Here is a 21,443-nt window from a genome sequence, read left to right as displayed (position 1 = left end):
CCTCACATTAAAAAAGATAGACGGGTGTGGTAGCTCACGCTGTAATCCCAGCGGCTTGGGAGGCTGAGACTGGAAGATCGCAAGTTCAAAGCCAGCCTCAGCAACTGAGAGGTGCTAAGCAACTCAGTGGGACCCTGTCTCTAAATAAATACAAAATAGGGCTAGAGAAGTCCCCAAGTTCAATCCCTAGTACGGGGGGTGGCGGGGAGGGGGGGGGGGAGATAATCTCTCTACTATGGAGGTTAGTGGCCAAAGGAAAGAACAAAAAACAAAGAAAAAAAGTTAAAAACAACCAACTTAGAGGAAAACATGGGAGTCCACTTTCAGGACCTTGCACTAACCAATGTGTTCTTAGAGGTGACATCAAAAGTGCAGAAAACCAAAAAAATAGGACCTTAAAAATGCAAACCTTCATGCTTCAAAGACACTACCAAGAAAGTGAAGAGGACCACGGATGGGAGAAGCCGTGGCCAACCTGTACCTGACCCCAGTAGCCAGGGGGGTCCTCCTAGGCCCAGCGGCCCATAGACAGTGCCTGAGCTGAGGGGAGGAAACGTGGGGAGTTCCTGACCAGACAGTGCACGCTCAGCAAGGGCCACACTTGAGAGCAGAGGGGGGCCCATGGCCAGCCGCTTCTCCCTTCCAGTCTGAGAACCACCTTGATACGGTGCTCAGCATCGAGCCCGGCCCTTCGGATCTTCCAGGACCTCTGACCTGCACCTGTGATGGGCGAGTGTCTGTTTTTGAAGATCTTGGAGAGGCAATGATCCCTGGAGGCATGTGGGGCAGAGGGGGGACCCCAACCCTAATCTGCTATTTAGCAGTCACAGGTGATCTGATGGGCTGCTCCTGCAGGGGCCCGATAGGTCCTGCTGGACAAAGCCCACTCACTGTGTGGGGCTGCCCTCTAAACCAGGGACGGCCCTGTAGAGAAGCCACGGCGCACTGGTGCCAGTCACCTCCAGCAGATCTAGCGACAGGAGCTCAGGGTTGGCCAAGTCCCAGCAGCAGGCATGGCTAACGTGTCCTCCCACAAAAGCATGCGTCAATTCCTTTAAACTGACCAGCAGCGAAGCACAGCAAGAACCAACCCGGGAGCTGCCCGCTGAGCCTGTACCGTGCGAGGCAGAAAACAAGATCTCGGCGCCCTCTCAAGGCAGCCAGGGCCAAGAGCCCACGCGGCTCTGGAGTGACCACCTACTCACATCACTGCCAGAGTGGGTCGGGGCCATCAGGGCAGTGTCCTGTGGCAAGGTGAGTTTACAGAGATCCCCAGGCAGCCATCTGTGCCCACCTGGGGACGGAGCGGGTTTGCTACCAAGGGGCAGAGAGGCTGCTGCAAGGGACAGAGAGCTGTAGAAAGAGGCCAGAGGACAATGGGGCCGATAGAAGCAGCACTGTCAGAGCAGGCCCAGTCCTGGCCAGGTGCCTCCAGTGACTGTGACCTCTGGTAGCCACACTCCCACAAGCCCCAGAGGCAGTTCAGTTCCTTGCCGCCCTGACAGACAAGGACAGAAGCACAGAGCAGGAACACACTGGCTCCAGCATGCAGCGGGCGGAGCAGCGAGTGGAGCTCATGGCTGCCCTGGGTGAGTCCCTGGGCCGAGACCCGCTGCCTTCCCGGGAGCAGTGTCGAGAACCCAGAGACAGCCTCAGCCTGGTGCCACAAGCTGCGGGAACAAAGGGTGCAGCTGGCGCAGGCTGCTGGGTTTTCTCAGGGCAGGAGCCAGGGGCACTGAGAATAGGGACAGCCTAGGGGGCTGAAGGTGCAGAACAATGACCCAGAGCCCCAGTGGGGGAGGCGGCTCCTGGATTTGGAAGGGAGGCTTGGCGGGAGGAAGGGGCCTGGGAGAGGCCTGCTATAAGCCCCTTCCTGCTCCCAGATGCCAGAATGGCTGGACCGCACATGTCTACGTCACACCACAGGAAGAGATGCCCCGGGAGTCACAGAATGCCAGCCCTCGCACACGCCGGCTCAGGTACACCAGCCTCCAGGGGCCTCTCTTGCCCTGACCACAAGTTGGGCTGCGATGCTCCTCACAGATGCTTCTCCAAGAACAGGGTGGCTGGGCGACTCTGGTGCTCCCGACTCCAAGGTCCCCACAAGGGCCTCTGTGACACACTACAATCACAACGACTGTCCTTTTATACCATGATCTTTCCTGGCCCCACATCTGAAGGCAAAGAGCGAGTCTCGTCCCCCTGTGAACTCCAAATGTAGCCCTCGAGCTTACACAGCACCTGCCTGTCACATCAGCTTACTCCAACTTTGGGATCCTGAAGGGCTGGAGCCCTCACTCTGCTGCCCAGACCCCTTCCCCAAATGCCCTTATGCTGAGGAGCCAGAAGAGCTGCATCTTCCCGGGCTGGCTCTACCTAGAGGTGGGAAGTGGTGTAGCTCAGCTGCCCTGGGGGGCCTTCTCCAGCATCCTCCCATCTGAGGGTTCAAGAGTTGCAGACCCTCCAGGCCAGTGGCCTATGCTCTGAACAGCACAGACATCAGTGTGCCTCAAAGCCGAGGGTCTCTGAGGAAGCACCTGTGGGAGGCACCTCCTTCCTCATACTCTCAAGTGGTTGAAAGGTTTCTCCTGGGGCTGATTTCCACCCAGGAGATGGGTGCCCCATCGAGCAGTGGTAAGTGAGAGACTCACTCTGGTGACCCCACTGTCACCAGTCAGCCTCTTAACAGCCCTGAGGAGTCCTCAGCTGGGCCATCAGGTGGGGGTCCCATGGTGCTTTATCCATCTGGTGGCTTCAAAGACAAATAGCTGGAGGCAGAAGCAGACCTCCCAGGGAGGGAGGCAGGAAACCCAAGCTGGGCTGCCCCTCGGCTGAGCCTCCTGCAGGCCGCCAGCTTTGCTCTATGTTAGGAAGACAAGGGTGAAAATGGCGCCAGCACTAGTAGCTTACTGGATGTGCCCTTGCCACCCGGCACAGGGAGGCTCAGGAGGGAGCAAACCCTTGGCCACGAGTGACAACACGTGACAGCCACTGTTGGAAGGCTCTGCAGTTTGTGCCACAGCCAGCCAGGTCAGCGGGAATGAGAGCAGCCCCACCAGGTGCTGCTCACACGGGGCTGACCACAGCCCATTAGTCCTGCACATCTCTGCTGGCTTCGCCTGTCGCTCTGAACCGCTGGGTCACAGGCTGCACTTGGCCAGCAAACAGGAGCCCATCGTTTTTGTGCACAAAGCCAACCACGAAGAGGCAAGTGCTAAAATATCCAAAGCGTGGAAAAAAGAAAAGCCGACACTCTCCCTCTCCTCTCCAAAGGGCACAGGAAAACAAGTCCACTTCCTAGGCATTCCTGCTCCCTAGAAGGATGACATACTCATGTACTGCCAAGGAGGGACACAGCTGGACTGAGGATCTGAAGACCGCCACCTGTTGGCTGGGAGGCAAGGTGGCTCCCCAGCAAGCAGCAAGCACCCCTGGTCCAGGGTGCTTTCCTTTAAGGCAAAGGTGACCTCCGGCAAGGCTCAGCAACCCTGCCTGGGGCAAGTGACTACAGGCACACTGTCCAGTCTCCTGCTGCCTCCAACACACCCAAACCTGCTACACAAGTGGCATTTGCACAGCTGAAAAGCTACAGGGGATGCCAAGCCCCTGCCCCCACCCTGATGAGGAAGAGTCATAATGCCACACAGAACGTATGATAAGGCACAGGGATGACAACTGCTGCTATGGGACAGATCATTTGACAGAGAATTCGCTTGCTGGCAGACTTCCGACTGCAGACTTCTTCAGCACTGGCTGGCTGCCATGCCAAGGAAATAAAAATCAATATCCTCGGGTCTGCAAAACAGTGTGTTAACAATCACACTCCAAACAACTCACACAATATCCCTCGCCCTAGACCCAAATAACAGTGCATGTTTTTGTTAGGAGGCAGTGCTAAATAAACAGAAAGGAGGGGGAAAAATAAGGCAATTTTGCAGGTCCTCCTTCAGCAAAACCTTTCCACAACTTCAATGAGGAGATAATCTTTCTGTGATTATGACCAAACCTTCCCGTTGCTTAGCAACACATAATTAAGGAATATGTTTTCAGATCCGCTTTGCAAGCCCAGCCATTATCAGATGAAATTACTGGAGCAACAAATGTCATCGCCATGCAAATTAGTTGGTTGCAAAGAAAGACTGGCGGAGAGAGAAGGCGCAGGCCCTCAGAAAAATTATCTGACTCGCCTCCTCTAGCGCATTGATTAAAAGTCAAGCAAAGTATATGATCAGACTTAAAAAAAAAAAAAAAATCCACATGACACACAACCAGAAAAGCAGAAAAATTACTTGGTGTTTCTTTGGAAGAATGAAGAGCCTAGAGGACCCCTCTGGGACAACAGTGGCCATGACAGTGACCCGGGGCTCAGCTGATCTGGGGGAACCTAGGAGCACACGACCCGGTTCCTGACACCATCTGCTACCGTCAAAAGGGTGCATCTCGATTTTCAGCATGGTTCCACCCTCTGCCCAATAATGCCAGTTACTGAGGAAAAAAAAAATTGTTCATTCGATAAAGGATTCACTATGTTGGGAAGGCAAAGGGAGAAGAAAGGAAGAAAACGGATTTACGGTGTCGATTTTCAATCAAGATTCTAAAATTAAAGTTAGAAATTCTGATGGCTCAGGTTAGCAGCCTAGAAGTTTAGGCCCAGCCCAAGGAAACACAGGCAGTAAATCACATGTGGCTTGTGCTTTGAAGGAAACCAGTGAGCACCAACCTCCCTTTCCTCAACTTGGAAATATATTCTTCCCTACAAGCAAACAGAATTCCCAACTGTATTTCCCAAAACGAGAGACTAAATCTGTTTTTGAAACACGGAGTTCTAAGGGATTTCAACATCTTGCTTTGTTTAACCCACAAGTGTGGAAACACACATTTTTATCTTTATGGTGGGTAATCCCTATCTTCAAGAGCGCGTGCAGGCGCTGTGGAGGTACCCTTCCACACCATGATGTGCTCCTAAATGGTACAGGAACGGTGCAGGATTTATGGGAGGTGTTTGATCAAACCTCCCTGCCTTTTCCAAAGCCACCCAGGGCAAACTGGACAATCGCCAAGCCTTGTGCACGGAAGGTCACAGCCCGTACCGAATGAGTCTCTCCAGGAAACAGCTCCAGCACTACAAAGGGAAATCCGCAAAGCAACCTGGACTCCACAAGAGATTGGCGAGGTGCTGCCGCCCCAGAGGGCCAGCCTGTTAACGTGACTCTACTGAACCCAGGAGAACCCATGTCCGTTGGCTAGCCTTGGAACTGGACCCGGCACGGTGGCCTTCCAGCTTGGCAGAGCGAGACGATGTGGGTATATGTGCCCACGGCCCAAGTGGGACCTGTAGGAACCCATCTCCCTTCTCAAAGCTCTGCCTCCCTCCCACATCCCCAGGGGCCCTGCCAGGAGAGATGGGAGGGGTGCATTACTTGGCTCCGGTGTGAGCATGGTGGACACGATGATGGGTGCTCCAGTCCGCCGGGCTACCTTCTGGTATGGTGAATGAGGTGTGTGCAGGCTTTGGCTGACTGGCGTCAGGGTCGATGACTCCATGGAGACCCCAGGCTTCCGCAGGAGCTGGGGGCTGCTGTGGGGGCTGGGAAGTGGAGAGGCGGCCATGCTGCGCTCCCGCTTCAGCAATTCCATGGGTACCGTGTACGAGGTGGAGTAGGCTGTTCTAGGGCCTGGGTGGAGGGGGGTCGAGGGGCCTGGGTTAGTCAAGGCCACCCCGGCCTGTGAGGGGTATGTGGGGCCCAGCCGTGTGGTCAGGGTGCAAGGCGTAGGAGAGCTATACCCAGAGTTGGAGGAGACTTGGGGTCCTTGGGGGGCCACCCCAGGGGCAGAGTAGGTGGCTGCTGTCTCCAGGAGATGCTGAGAGGGTGCACTGGAGGGGCGGCGAGCCAGGTCTCCGGCCCGGGGGGGTGCCGCTTGCAGGGGTGCGGTGCCCAGAGAAGCCAAGTCACTGGGCAGCAGTTCACTTCGGTGGCTGAAGCTGCTGGACCGTGTGCGGGGCAGGGGACCTGCCTGGTCCTGCCTCCGAAACTGCATCTCAGTCCTGCAGCTGCTGGCCAGGCGGCTCAGGACTCGGGCCTGGCCCAGGTTGGGCGCAACAGACTTGATGTCCGCATCCTCCAGGGTGGCCAGGACGGCTGGAGAGTCAAAGCCTTGCTGCAGCAGGGCTGCCAGAGTGGCCTCTGTGAGCCCTTCTGCCTGCAGCAGGGCCAGGAACTCAGGGAGCACATTCCTCTTGCCGAGGGCCCCCCGGAACGCCAACAGGTCAGCTTCATAATTCTCATAAGCCACTTTAGACTGGACGCTTTCCCCAGTAGGCCCGTAGCCTCGACTCAGAGGACCAGGGGTCACCCCTGTGCTGCTCTCAGAGGGAGCAGCCGAGCCAGGGTCCACGACCAGGCACGTTGGGGCCACCTGTCTGACAGGGGCAGAATCCACAGGTCTTTCGCCAACATCATTGTAGACCTGGCTTGGCGGGTAGGCAGGTCCCTCTGCCCCAAACCTGGTGTCCGGCAGTTCCCTTCCATACCGACCAGGCGACGGGGCCCTGCTCTGTGGCCGCTGCCCCTGAGGCATCATTTTGCCCCCAGGATCCTGGTACAGGTGCCCGGTGTCCTGCAGGGCAGGTAACTGGCCTTGGATATGCTCCCACGGCACTCTGCTGCCGAGCACTCCGTAGCTGGGCACGGGCCGGTTGATACCTGCGTCCCGATAGTAAGGCGGCTCCCTGGGCACCCTAGTTCCTCTGGACGGGTCGCCATAGTAATCCCGCGGCAGCAGGGCGTGGCGACCAGACATCGCGGCCTGTCTGCTGTCGTAGAGGGTAAAGTCAGGAGCAGAGCCCTTCCTTGCAGCCAGCGAATTGTAAAAGGCTTCCCGGTATAGGTAGGGTTCTGCGGGCCCTGGCAGGACAGCGTCCTGCGCTTGGTGGATTGGCGGTTCGCACCAGGTCCCCTCTCCAGGGCCATACGTCAAAGAGCTTCTCCTCCCTGGGGGGCGCGCGGCCTCGGTGTTCTCCCAGGGTCCCTGGTACCAGCCAGCAGCATCCCAGCTCTGCGATCGGCCAATATTGACGTGCCTGCTGGGAACCGGCATCGGTAGAACAAGTGACTGCAGACGAGGCGCGGGGGGATGGCTTTCTTCATAAATCTTCAATTACATACATCAAAACCAGACCTGGCTACATGTGAACCCTTCCGAGATGGCAGCAACAACCAACTGGGGGTTTCTGTTTCAAAGGACGGCCTAAATTATTTATCCTCGGCAACCTTAGTAGGCAAAGCAGCAGACTCACGGTAACTTTGCCTCCCTCCCCGGCGGTAGCCCGAGGTCTGTCCTGTGTGGCTGTGTTCCGGAAAGGAGGCTGGGTCCCCCTCCTGGCTTCTATGCTCACGTGGACCTTGGCTCTCAGCAGGCGGATTAGGAGCTAAATAAAACCCCTAAAGCTTTTGTTCCATGTGACATCTTGTTAGCCTGATGAAGCTGGTGCTTGCTCCACCCAGGCCTCCCAACCTGTGACTGGGAATTATCTCACACTGAACTTCCGGCTGAGGTCCCTCCTGCTCCCTCCCCAGGGTGCTTTGAGGTCGAGCTCAGCCTCTCTCCCCTCCACTCCCCTGGGTGATCCCCAACTGCCGCCCGGATTGCCTGAGAGCTACAGAAGCAAAATAAGACTGCTTCCATGTCAGCCCAGCCTTAATCCTCCCCGATGAAGCGCTAATCCACTGCACACGGCTAAGAACCGACCAACGTGGGCGGATGGGAGAGTCTCATGTGATTCTGGAGGGTGGGTGCCCTACCCGGGGGCCAGTCTGCAGCTACCACTCTGCCAACACGGGATATGGCTTTGAGGACGCTGCTGACAGATCAGAAAATAGATCCTTTCAAACCACTTGAGGAAAGCAGGACTGGTGACAGGGAAAGGGGGAGGGGGTGGGGGGCACACCCCTGCACACCTTCCAGCAAATGTGCCAAGGGTCAGGAGAAGCCCCATGGCAGCCACAGGACGGGCACCGGGGCATTCGCCACGAGATGGCCAGGAAACCACAAAGGCCGGCTGCATTTAAAAGGTTTTAAATAAAATCATAAACCAGCCCCGAGACGGCTCTGTCTCACCCACAGCCCTCTCAATCCAAGAAGCTTCAACTACTAAAAAATACTATTAAAAAAGAAAAGTTAAAAATAACAATGTGAGAAGTAATACAGATGATGATGAAGTGGGAGGGTGGGCGTGATTCCATTTCCAGGAACTATAGCCCACGGGTGCCAGACCGTCATATCCTACCCACCCCGGGCACTTAACAATACGTATTAAATTTGAGACAAAGTCTGTTTAAACATTCACATTCCCCAAGGAAATGCACCAATTCACCCAATACCCAGAAATTCTGTGGCCACTTCTGGACTAGTGAGCCCCAGACCAAGTGCCACCAAGCCACCGGCCAGGCAATCCCAAGACCATGGCAGGTCAGTCATCAGCTCCATTGACCCCTTTCTGTTCAGAATATGGGCAGAGCTTTCTCCCAGCCAGAAAGGAGAGGTGCCCCATGGACTACCCTTCTGGGAAGGAGGACCAGCTACCTGAGGAGGAAGGCCCGAGACAGAGCATGAGCCCATGTCTGTCTGCTCACCAGCCTCTCCCAGTACTGAATTATTATTACTCGGGGTGCCGCCTCCACTCCAGAACCCGGGTTCTAGTCACACCTTCTTGTGTAGCGATCACCCAAACTACACAGCCTTGGCTCTGAAATTTGCCAAATATTATGACAGAGGTTTTCCTCTGTTAGGCAGAAACAACCTGAGTGAACCTGAACTCCATTTTTTTTTTTTTAAACACATTGGGATCTTTCAGAAAGAGTTACTGTCCTGAAATATCTCACATTGACCATGAAAGGCAAGAGGGGACCAATTTTGGAAAGACTCTCAAATCCTACTGACTTCTTAATCCTGCCAGGATCCTCTCAAGAGGACACTGTACAAACCAAAAATACAAGTATTCAATATTTTGAAAATTAAGAAAGACAACCTACACTCTTGCAGACAAAATAAACCCAAGGAAGAACTAATCTTGAAGGAGGACCAAATGGGCAACTCAGGGTTACAAGCTCACTCTTGAATGCACGGTGTAATGTCAGGCAAAAATTCACAACCACAGAGACCTCTGTGGAGAACGGGTCCAGACAGTTCCAAAAGAGTGGGGAGAAGAACAAGAATGGGACCAGTGCCGGCTCACTGGAGCAGCCCCCAGACCAAGCCCAACACACGTTTTGTGCCTGATGGGGACTGTCCGATTGGAAAAGGCCAAGCTGAGGGGCCACCACTTAAAAAAGGGAGATTAGGCGGAGTCAGCGAATCTCAAGGTCAGGCCAACAAGAAAGTCACCTAGCTCAAAGGCCTGTCCATGGACAGCTGTGTGGTTCCCTGCCCACGAGGTGGACAGATGCTGCCAGGTTGGTCACAAAGCCTCCGAGGAGAAGGTTTGTGCTCAGAAGACGGCCAGCCCCCACCTGGGGCGCTGTGGAGAGCTGCCTAGGGCTTCCACCCATAGCGCAGGCGGAAATGAGAAGCTCCCCAGGAGGGTTGTCCTGCACCTCCCCAGGGAGGAGGCTGAGGTCAGTGGGTTATGCACTGCTTTCCAGCAGACAGGAGGCCAAGAATAGGCCCAGACACACCTGCTTCCTACTTTTAAATGTGGACAGCCTGTGTGTATTTTTTGGAGGTTTCTGTCAAGATAAGTGTTCTAAAATTTAAATTTAAAAAGTGCCTTCTGCCTTTAAAACAATATTCCTTTAAAGAAGCCCCAGCCCCCACCCCCACCCCATCCCTACCAGAGTAATTTATACTTACTCATCTAACGCGCAAAGGCGGGGGAGCCCCAAAGGAGGAAGAAGCCACAGGAAGTCTGGCGGCCCTCATCAGCACCACACAGGCACAAACAGAAAGCAGAACCCTGCAGACACCACTGCAACCAGCAGAGGGACGGAGTGCAAGCTCCCAGGCTCAAGCACTAATGCCACTTTCCAAGGAGAGCAGTGAGCCAGGTGCACCTTACCCATCCAGCCCCTTGCAAAGGGCTGCACTCTAAGCAGGCAGCCCTGGTGTGACTCGCCCCTCAGTGAAAGCAGTGGCTAGCCCCGGACTTCAGGCCCACTTCTCCCACTCCACCTCCGGAGCTCTGGGAAGCGTGTTGCAGAGATTAAGTCTCATTCCCACTCACCAAGGGGCAAAGAGCCTGTCTAGAAGCGTCTGGTGAACAGCCATGCAGAGGGCACATCTCACTGGAACTGCAGGCTGCAAAGGCCACTCAGCTCCTGCCCACAGTGGGTGTCCAGCTCACACCCCTTCCCTCCTCTAGCACCAACACTTCCTGCAGCTCCCCAACCTCTCAGGCCACGACCCCAAGCCCCTCCACACTCCACTGTTCAATGCTTCCTCCTCAGAACTGGGCTCAGAACATTCCAGAATTTCGTTCTTCCTGTTTGGTTTGGATGCTCCTATTATTCCACAACCACCAGGACCCAGCTCAAGTAACCCTCCACCAGGAAGCCTTCTTGTTCAACTTTGTCACTCACTTTGTTCCCAGTTCAGATAAATCACCATCTACTGATGACAAATTCTCCCCGAGAACAATCCCGGGGATCTAGCTGCAGAGACAGGCCATGATCTCTCATGGGGGCTCGGAGCCTGGTCCCCCCCACGTGGCCTTCCGAAGCTCAACACTTGCTTTTCATTTCATTTGACTTGTGGGCCGTCAACCAACCTGCCCTGCAAGGTACTGTCTGGGGCATAGAGGATTCAAGGTGATGGACAGTCCCTGACCTCAAGGAAGGTACAGCTGGGTAGGAAAATGACAGACACCTGCATACGGTCCCCCTCCCTAGGACCGCTTAGTTGTCCGAATCTATGTGCATGAGGAAGCCCAAGCAGACCCAGTCGCAGGCACCACCAGGGCCTGGGCTACAGCAGCCTCCTTCCTCACAGTGAAGCATGACCCATCACCCGACTCACAGTCTTGGGAGGATCTGCCTCCCTCTTTCCAAGGTCATCAGTTCCTTCTGATGCCAGCTGAGTGAGAGATGTGGAGAGAGGGAAACCCACTGTACCTCAACGCGTATCAACATCCAGGACACTTCCCCCGACAGACTACCTCCCAGTCCAGTTAGGGGAGCGTAAGTCTCAGGGCGCATGTGATGTTCAGGACACTTATGAAATAACGGCCTGATGAACTTGGTAGAAAGCAGTCGAGAACAAGGAGTCTCACTGAACATACTCTAAACACTCATAGGTTCTGAGATAGCACAGAGAGGGCAGGACGCTGGCAGCCACGTATGTTTATCTCTGGGTTCTAGTTCACTCCAAGGACTTGGGAAGGCATGCGAGCCCAGAACCTTCTTCGCATTTGGGTGGGGCACTGTCTGCAGGGTGACTGCTGCCCCCAAAGGAAACATAAGCAGGGACTTTGCTGGATGCGCTGGTTCTTAGGAGGAAAACGGACACTCAGCGCTTGGAAGCGGACTAAGAACAAACTTACAGAGAGCAGGAGGCACTGTGCTGGGCCAGGAGCCGAGAGCAGCAGCCACAGACGCTGCACCACACACCTGCGAGCCCCAAAGCCAGGCCCGAGCAGCCTGCACATGCTGCAGATGTGGCAAGGGACAGACTGTGCCTCCAGCAAGCAGGAAAGTGCAGAGAAACAATCAACCAAAATTCAAACACTGAGCATGATTCTCGGAGCAGAAAGTGAGGGCCCAACTATGTGAGCAAATCTACAAACCCACTCCCCCAGCGACCGTGGGGGAACAGGGTGGGTGCACCCCCAGAGCAGCGGTCAGTGCTCCAAGTGCATCTGAACACCAGGACCATATACGACAACATGGAATGTCTTCCCTTGCAAATAATCGCAGTCCTGCCTGTGACTGTTTCCCTGTTGTTACATTTACAGAAATGTTTTGGTATATTTATTTGTATTATGGAGTTTTGAGCCATGTCTAGTTGACTATTGAATATTTAGACTGCTAATATAATTATAGTAAATCACTTAATTACTGGAAATGTGCATAATTGCCCGATACTAACATATAATTAAAATGTATAGCAACATTATTAATTCCATTTTTAAAATCGACTTTTTAGGGCTTTTAAAAGATATTTATTAGGAATGATCATGTAGTACCCATGAACACCAGGTTCCAATACTGTTGCTCTAAAAGTGCTCAATACACCAAACAAGCAGGTGAGCATTCTTAAGAGGACAAGTAAAAAGTTCAGGCTACCAGAAGAAAAACATGAAATCATTCAGGCCCAAGCCTGTGGACACTGGGCATCACACAGGGGAAAAGACTACCCTCTTGCTCTGTGGTCTCTGAAGGGCACACACCAGGCAAGGAGGATGCTGGAAGACAAGACCCAATGGCTCCTCCCAGCAGCCAGTGTTCAGCAACCCTGGAGGCCTCTGCCTTCCTGGTCCCTCAGCCACCTGGAGGACTGCCCATGAAATGCCAGGAGCACCCAGGCACTTTCTTTGGAAAGTTTGCTGAGCAGAACACTTCCTGTGAAATAAGTCACAGGCGAAAGTGGGCTTCCCCCCCCCCTGCAGAACTCTGACTTCTGCCCTCCTCGATGACAAAGTACACACAGAAAAGCCTTTTTTCCATCCTTTTAGTGTATGCTTACGAGAGCATTCCTTGAAACCATTTTTTGACATTTCTATGACATCTGAACAAAATGAAGTAAAAAGAAATATTTACTTTTCTTCAAATTTCATCCTCAATAGCCATAGGGAAAAAAAAAGTGTTTAGTAATTGATTCTACCATAATCCTCAGCGAGATGATCCAGGAAGAGGCCATCAGCAAAGCCACTAAGGTGCGTTACCACTCTACAAACTCAGGGCTGCTGAAAATGCTTCTCTGGGTTACTTTTGCATGCTCTAGTCTCTGATCAACAAATATTTGAGCTGAAACAAAGCAGCTCTGGCATGGTATAATAAGACACGCAACCCTCGGGTGCAATTCACAAGTGTCATGGGTCAACTACGTCAGCAAACTCGAGAACACAGAAGTCATCACCTAAATTATACATCAAAAAAGAGAAGCCGCCAACCTGGGTCTACCCAGCCCACACTGTCAAAGGCTGATAAATCACAAGTATCCTTACACAATGGCACTTGAGGACTGGTTTGTAAGGGGCATCCAAAAAGAGCAGAGGACAAATTTAGTTAACTTGAAAGCCTATTCATCATCGCAACTGATTTGGGTGGAGTCTGAGTCTGGGTTATGTCCTCATCTCTGAGCCTGGGCTGAAGCTCCCAGCCCTCGACAAAGAATGGAACCCATCACTGAGAAGGGGCTGGACAGGTCTTACCAGGCAGGTACCTGATGGGAAGAGTCGCTGCCTAGGAACCATGCTGAGATTTTGATGGGCCACCTGGAGGAATCATAAGAGGTGTGTCCAACTCAGGCCTGGGACCCTGGAGCTGGGTCCCTTGGGGTGGGGAGGATGGAAGGAGCCAGTATCCCCAGAGACCATCCACAGAAGCTCCTTGGAGCATTCTGTCAATGGGGTAACTACAGAGCACAGAGGCTTCCTGCTTTCAATCCTTTAAAAACAAAACACTCCTACAGACACAGGCTATGGGGAAGGACTAACAGGACAGGCTCTCTGGACTTTAAAGAGGTCAGGTGACAGAGGCAAAGCTGATGAGAGTTCAAAGCTGTGTGTGTGTGTGTGTGTGTGTGTGTGTGTGTGTCTCAACACATCCTCGGGCAGAACAAATACCCAAATCCAAGACTGACCTGGGGGAAAGGCTATACAGAGAACAGCATACTGCCTGGTACTGGGTACACACGGCCAGCTGCCCAGTGACTACCAATCCCACATCTAAGAAGTGGCCACAGAACCCTAATAGCTTATCAGTGGGAGTACTGGCAAAACACCTTGGCACAGCTATTGATCAAGCACAGTGAGCAGGCTTGTGAGCTGAGAGGTGTACCTGTAGTTTACGCTTATATTTGTGCACAATGGTCGTTATAAAAATTTTTTAAATCTGACTGCTACTGTTCCTGAAATACACACACACACACACAGATGACACCGTACTTTAAATGATAAAAAACAAATCGGTTGCAAATTCCACATCTCAGATGCCAAACTGGGTGGGAGGGTTGGGGACCATGCTGGCACAGAGGATCTGAGAGCAGAGGGAGGGAAGGTCATGGCTCTTCCCTCCTGACCTCATCCCTGATGTAATGCCTTGAGGAGTGGCTGGGTGGGGATGTGGACCTGCCCCTTGCATAACACCAGCCCAGCAGGGCTGATCCACTAGGGCAGTCAGAAGAGAGGACTCAGCAACCTCAAAGCAGCCCCTTCCTCCAGAAAGTCAAAAGCTAGTTTTTAACAACCTGCCCCAAGCGCTGAACCCAAATCTTCAATTACACCATTGTGTTTGAGTGATTAAAGGGCCAGGGGATTATTTTAGATTCTCAAGACTGAAGATGCGTGGCAACTAAGCAGAATGGGTGACCCCTGACTTGTTCCTACACAGGCAAACCAAAACAAACACCCAAACTAGCCAAACAGATGCTGAGGGAACGAGAATGCGCTGTCTGTAACAGATTCCTAGGGGGCAACTGTTGCCACTGTGGTTATGAAGGAAAAGGCTCTAAGAGGGGACACAAGCTGTAGGTACAAAGAATAAAATGCTGCATCCGCTAACTTTCTGGTGGTTCTGGAAAAAAATCCCTCTATTCATCTCCCATGCACACATGCACATATGCAAAGCTGGATCTCTAGAAAAAGAAAGCAAATGTTATCCAGCGGTAAACAGAGTTGAAGGACACGCTGGTGTTCATTGTACTATTCTCACAGACCTTTCTATAGTCTGTAAGACTATAAGTGATTTTGAAAATGTGAATATTTTTTAAAAAACATAAATGCCAAGCTCCTTATACTATAGCAGAACCCCAGGGATGGGGGCGGGGCCGTCACTGCTCCTACATCCTTAGTACAGAGCTCTCAAGGGGTGTGGAGACACACAGCAGAATATCTTTGATGTCCCCACCCCATGTGGCTTGAGCTACAATCTATTTAAAGGACAAACAATTCCATATGGGTGGCTGCAGAGGAAGGCCCGTGGGGGTGGCACACTCCTGCCCAGGAGCTGGTAGGCCAGGCGTGGTGTGCACTTGGAGGGTGCAGAGGGGGTTACTGCACCCATTTCAGTTCTGTTTGCCATAAATCTTGCAGGGAAGGCACTGGTGACCACTTGGAGCCAAGGCTAGCCCTGGAGCACTGATCTGGGCTGGCAGGGCCCACTGAGCCCCCAGCCACAAGTTCTGGGTTTCTTGCCACTCACTAATTAGGAGAGGATGGTGCTTAATCAACATTTCAGTTCTGCCCCCAGGTTTCCATTAGATTTTTAATTATGTTTATTTTTCCTTTCATGATTAAAACACTTCCAGACATTTTCAAAGATACTCGGGACTTGGACACATCATGAGGGGGCAGTGCTAGGCTCTTTAGGAATATCTTGGAATTCACTGTTGTAAATATCTTAATTTAAAACAGATAAAGTCTAGAAACTTCAGGAAGTAAAAAAACCTGGTCCCAATATACAGCGCCTTTCATATGTAAAATAACCTGAGGTGTATAAAAGAAGCAAACCCCCAGCAGACCCCAGCCCCACCTCAACCCCAGAAGCCAGGCTGGGTCCTGCATGAAAGGCCAGGGGCCCCTTGTGGGTACCTGGGCGGGCGAGGTGTTCAAATGGGAGGGGCTTGGGCTTGAGAGGGCGGGGTCCTGGCCTTGGGTGTGCTAGGCACAGTCCACAGACGACTCTGGTGACCAGGTCCTGGAGGATCTGAGCGAGGGGCTACATGTCTTTCGTTACAAACCGCCAACCACGCTGGCTCTTACCTTCACAAATCCTGTCCAATCGCTGCCGCTTCACTTTGTGCTTATCCACAAGGGCCATTCTTTATCGAACTTTGCAACTCTGAGTCAAAAGGCAAAGCGGTCCTCTAAGAACTTAGGGGAACTCGCAGGAGTCTGCGCGCATTACGCCACTATGCACCCTGAAACAAGGAGAAAAGAATCCTTACTCTCTGGAGACCTTCAGGACACAGGCCATTCAGGACTTTACTGCCACTTGCTACAAGGGGACCTGCCATCTGGCACGTGGTGCTTGCTCTCCTCCAGAAACACCGGTGGAGGAGGCTCCAAGTCCATGTTCGCCATCTCCTGCTTTCTATCTTGAAACAGCGAGCAGTGAGTGCACAAAGACGGCTGTCGGTTATTTCTGCAAGCAGCAAACAGCAGCACGCAGACCTCCTGCCTTCAACTTCAGAGCTACAAACACCAGAGGCCAACCAACCTCCATGGCCAGAGGCTGAGCAAAGCTAGCTGGACCTGCCCTTCATTCCTGTGGATCCGAGGTGCTGTGTGACAGGGGGGTGGAGGGACGGGGTCACAGACAACTGCAGAAGAGCACACTTGGCAGCAGGTCCCAGACACAGTCGCTGAGATGCAGACAGTCACCATGGCTACGTGGAAGCTTCGAGGCCTTCCGGGTGCTTCACAAACCCACTTTCCAGGACGGCCTCATGGGGGCCAGAAATCTAAGCCAGAGCTCAGCACAACACAAGCCCCTCCACCCACTGTGCCCCTTGACCCAGTGCACCATGGAAGTCACGGCATCACCACCCAGGTTTGCCCATGACATCTTCCTGAACCTTCCCCAAATGCAGAGGGGACTGCAGCCAGCACAAGTAGGGGCAGTGTCTCACACTGCTGGCCTTGGTAATGGGACTCAGCTTTGCAGGCTGCAGGTGACTTAGACTGAGGGAGTGGCTGGTGCCTGGAAGCAAAGATGTCCAAGCTGTCTCCAGATCTGGCAAGGAGGCAGCAGAGGGAGGATCTCCCAAGTGGGCTGCAATAGGTAGGACTCTTCAGAGGGAAACCCCAACACAGCCTGGGAGCTGCTTCCCAGTCTGCTTTTGGCAGGAGTTGGGGATGCAGAGTCTGATCCGCAATTGGTTTCATGCAATGTGCCTCTGAGGCCCAGATCATCAACCACGACCCAATGCCTAGTGTTTGGTTCATGGCTTCAGAAACTACATTCTTTCCATTGATTACCATGTGAAGGATCCCAACAGGAATTACACAATGTTTGGGGACCCATTTTCTGGTCTTCTGTATTTCACTCAGAAAAATATGAGACTAATCTTATTTTAAACCAACACCAATACCACACACACACACACATCCTTCCCCCAGAAAAGGTTGCCCTCAGTTATCAACTAGAGAAAGAAGAGATAAGGCCAAAATGAGGCTCCAGGGTTAAAAATGAGGATTCTGATGTATGCTCATCAATTATGCAAAAATGCTAGGAGTTACTTTATCAAGGGTCAGGCTGCAGGTCTGACTATTAAAGGTAGGCGAGTTCCTGGTAGTTAATGGCTAACTTCCCAGCAACAAGGGTGAAAAAGCATCCAAAAGATTTATGGCAATAATTATATGATTTTTCAAAAAAGATCTAGAAAAAGATCTAGGAAACAGCTCAATTTCCAACCACATAAATATTTAATGCAACATCAAAGGACACCAAACTCTTTCCCAAGACCAGGAAGTTTCCTAAAACCTGGGATGACCACATGGAGCACTGTGCTAAAATAAGTGGGGTGACCACGTGGACATGTTTGTCCAGCTCTAATTTCGCTATTGCCAGGCTTTTTGAAAGGCAGGAATGCAGGAGAAGAGGCCTAACTCCCCTGCCAAGCTGCAGGGGGCAGAGAGGCCAGGGCTTGCAAGGGTGTGCATTGGCCCTGGTCACCACAGAGCACTGGGGTCCACCTGCAGCCTGGGCCCTCCTCGCCTCTGGTGAGAGTACAGAGCTCCACCTCATCCAATGGGTGAGAGAATTAATGAGTTAATATTTGCAAGGTGCCGTGGAGATGAAAAATGACAGCATTAGGATCCCAGGCAGGATGGGTTGTATGACCCCACCCCCACCCCCGAGTGAGGCATAATCATTCTTTTTGCTTTCCTTTGAATTTTAATTTGTATAATTAGATGGCTTCCTGAAAAATTGATAAGTAGAATCTCGATCATGCAATCAAAGAGAAGATGAGCTCCCTCCGCTCACACCAACGCCTGTGTAAAAGAGGCTGCAGTGGATTCCTGTGCTGGGCCCTTCTGTGGAGTTGTCTCTGCAGGCCCCCAGCTGTCCCTGTGTCAGGTCAGCCATGTTGGCAGTGGCCGCCAGCCACTGGGTCTGGCCCACCCATCCCCTCGCTGTGATGTTATTAAAAAACATACGTGTTTTCCCTCCTTCACCTTTCAAGGAGCAAGCTATATATACAAGGATGTAATTAACAGGGCTGACTTTCTAATGACGGGTGGTCTGTGCATGGTGGGCCCCTGTTGGCACCGATACCACCAGCACCTCACCCACCATGCTGGGTGTGGCTGCACTGCAGCCTGGCTCTTTTGGGTCTGCTGCAGAAAGTCAACCTTAGCCTTCATCATCATCTACTATCACCATCAAGACAAAATGTATCAAAACCACAAAGGTACAGAGAAAGATGAAATGAGAGGAGGCATGTGTCCCACTCTCCTGCTTGAGCTGAGGACAGGATCCCAGGACCCACTTGCACAATGACTTTGGATCTGCTCTCCTGCGAACTCAGGCTCCTGCTCATCGAAAGGTGACAGTGTCACTCTTGCTCTTGGTGACTGTGACAGAGGAGAATGTGCAAGAAAACCCTTGGTGGAAAGCAACAGGCATCTGTCTCTGAGGACTGTTCCTGCCATTCCCTGGTTCTCAACACCAATCCTTCCAGCACTGAACCTCTGGCCGAGACTGGAAACAAACCAAAGTACCATTCTGCACTGACCCCCTCAGGACGTGAACCACTGATGCCTCTGTCCAGCTTGCCCACACTGTGTAGGCTACCTGCATATACATACACCTGCATAAGCATATACCTCATTTATCAGATTGGCTTTTGGACTATTGAAATGCATGTGTTCAAGTAACCCTTATCTTACTAATAATGACAACCAAGCACCAAGAGAGTTGTGAGCTTGACTATTTGGTCGTGCAACAAAAGGCCATTGAGTGCTTTCTCCGAGTGAACAGGTGAAAAGTTTATTATGGATATATAATGTTAGGAAAAAATGCAGCACATACAAGATTCGTTTTTATCCAGAATTTCAGGCAGCCACTTGGGACAAAGCTTCCCTGCACACGGGAGAGTCTATTATATTTCAAAAAGATGATGGGTCAGAAAACTACTTGGGAGATTTCTGGTCACTCTGACAAGCTGCAGGAGGAGGAGATGTGTTCGACGTGGGTGTCAAGAAAAACAAGGAATGCATTTCGCAACCACTTCCTCTGAACTAAGGGCAGAAGGAAGATTCCCAACGTGCAACACTGTCTAGATGAGTTTTTTTTTTTTTTTAATTGCAGATTGTCACAATACCCTTATTTTATTTTTATGCCGAGCTGAGGATTGAACCCAGTATCTCACAAGTGCTAGGCAAGTGAGCCACAACCCCAGTCCCCAGATGAGTTTTTCTAGATGATCACCAATAGCCATCACCTCCCAGGACCCAGCACCATTGGATGGACAGAAGAAAAACTTAGCCCTCCTCAATTTGCATTTCTAAGTCTCACATTTTGAGGATCTTCTCAGCTTCTTTATTCTAGTTCCCTCCCACCTTCAAAGATTAAACAGCTGAGGGATTTACAGAGTAAGTGCAAGTCTTCAATGGTGCCTTTCAAAATGAAAATTCTCCCCCAAAAGTGGTTAAACATAATGATAGCTTTCAGTTCTTTTAAAGAAATCTACATAAACATTACGCTGATGAAGAAGGTCAAGTTTTACAATAGTCTAATGAATGAATATTATCCTTGTTAAGCAAATATTGACAGACTTTTGCATGGACCCCTGCCCACAAAGTCCTCAGGGTATATTCCCCAGGAAACATGAAGGGCACTTAGACTAAAAATGCGGGAGGTGAGGGTGATCCCATGTAGGTAGAACAGGCTCCCTGCAGCCAGGAGCAGCCGGGGTGCCAACGGTCTACAATATCCAGTCTGTGGTCCCCCAAGGGCAGGACACGCTCTCAGAGAGCCTCCTTTGCCCAGCCTACAAGCTCTGTGGTAGCAAGGCCCAGCTGGGCCACGGTGGGGAAGCAGCACGGGTCCAGGCACAGGCGAGCATCAGGTTGGCAGCTCAGCCCAGGTGCACCTTTCCATAGTGTCTTGAGCTTTCTGGCCCACCAATGACACTACCCTGATGCAGTCTCTGCCTCTGCCTCTAGTCCCAGAGAGAAAGCTTCAGGTGTCCATGGTCCCTCAGGGAAGCCACTCCACAACCTTCAGGAGACAAGCATGCCCAATGCATTCCTTCTGTGTAAAGAGCTGGTCTGACCTTCAGTCATAACAAAGACAGTTCCAGGAGTCGGGACGGTGGGCACCACTGGCCTAGCTGTGGTTAGATGGCGGTCAGAACATTATAATTAATAACAAAATTATTAATATTTCTTTAAGGGAGGAAAGAAGTTTTATGGATGATGAGTGGAACATGAGCTCTCCAGAATCAATTCTCAAAATTATGCCACCTATCACAGCACGAGCCCAATCACTAACTTTAGGTTAGAAAAACAAAGTCTCCTTGGAATTCTCCCATGGGGAATACTGAAGCCTAGCTCCCAATGTGATGGTGTTGGAGGGGCAGCCCTGGGGAGGCGACTCGACTCAGCCCTGGGGTTCCAGTCTCAGGAATAGGCTCAGTGCCCTTGTAAGTAGACTGTTATCCCTCTCAGGAATTAAGCATGTGGTATTTAAGCCCCACAGACCCTGGCCCTCTTGCTACAGCAGCCTGACCTACTCAGACAATGACCAACAGACAGCTCCTTGGTCATGGATTCAGAAGGTTTGCAAATGTATCTCCCCACCCCCACCCCATGGATGTGTTGGTGGTGGGGACTGAACACACAGTTGGGACATAGAGTAGCATAAAAGGTGTAGAGGGAATCCTCCCTTCCCCACAGTTCCCCAACCAGCAGCGCCCTTCCTGAGATACATGTTGAAGTTCAGCTCAGATTCCAGGGGACAGGCCTATCCACCATCCAGCAAGACTAGGGAGCTCATATTTCCCTGTAGAATGCCTAGCAGCCCAACCTTAGGGTAACCTGGTCACACCCAGATCACATGTCTTCCAGCTGTTCCAGGAACTCCACCCTCTGTTCCCCAGGGCTGATGCAACACAGGGCACCCTAGAGATGTTCACAGCAGCCTGGATGCAGTTATCACAGTCCTTTCCCAATGCCCGGAGGCTCTTATGCCTCAGGATCCAGAAGCACTTGGAATTTAAAAAGACAATACACTGCGTATGCCACCTATCACAGCACCAGCCCAGCCACTAACTTCAGATTAGAA

General features: G+C 52.0%; 1 protein-coding gene across 4 annotated transcripts in view; it reads right to left on the bottom strand.

Annotated features, from left to right (window-relative positions):
- Positions 1 to 21,443, bottom strand: part of Ctbp2 (C-terminal binding protein 2) — a 133,448-nt gene that overhangs the window by 20,010 nt on the left and 91,995 nt on the right. For 3 of the 4 annotated variants that reach the window (XM_027930258.2, XM_071610826.1, XM_071610825.1), the window contains one exon: positions 15,914 to 16,071. In XM_027930258.2, coding sequence (XP_027786059.1) covers positions 15,914 to 15,971 — 58 coding nt within the window. In that variant the 5' untranslated portion in view covers positions 15,972 to 16,071. Of the gene's footprint in view, positions 1 to 5,420; positions 7,099 to 15,913; positions 16,072 to 21,443 lie in introns of those variants that run through there. The other variant, XM_027930257.2, reaches the window with a different exon arrangement.

Source organism: Marmota flaviventris, chromosome 4, assembly GCF_047511675.1.
Source record: "Marmota flaviventris isolate mMarFla1 chromosome 4, mMarFla1.hap1, whole genome shotgun sequence".
In the NCBI taxonomy this organism is placed as follows: domain Eukaryota; kingdom Metazoa; phylum Chordata; class Mammalia; order Rodentia; family Sciuridae; genus Marmota; species Marmota flaviventris.
The sequence above is the reverse complement of the archived record's forward strand: the minus strand, read 5'-3'. Positions and strand labels throughout refer to the sequence as shown.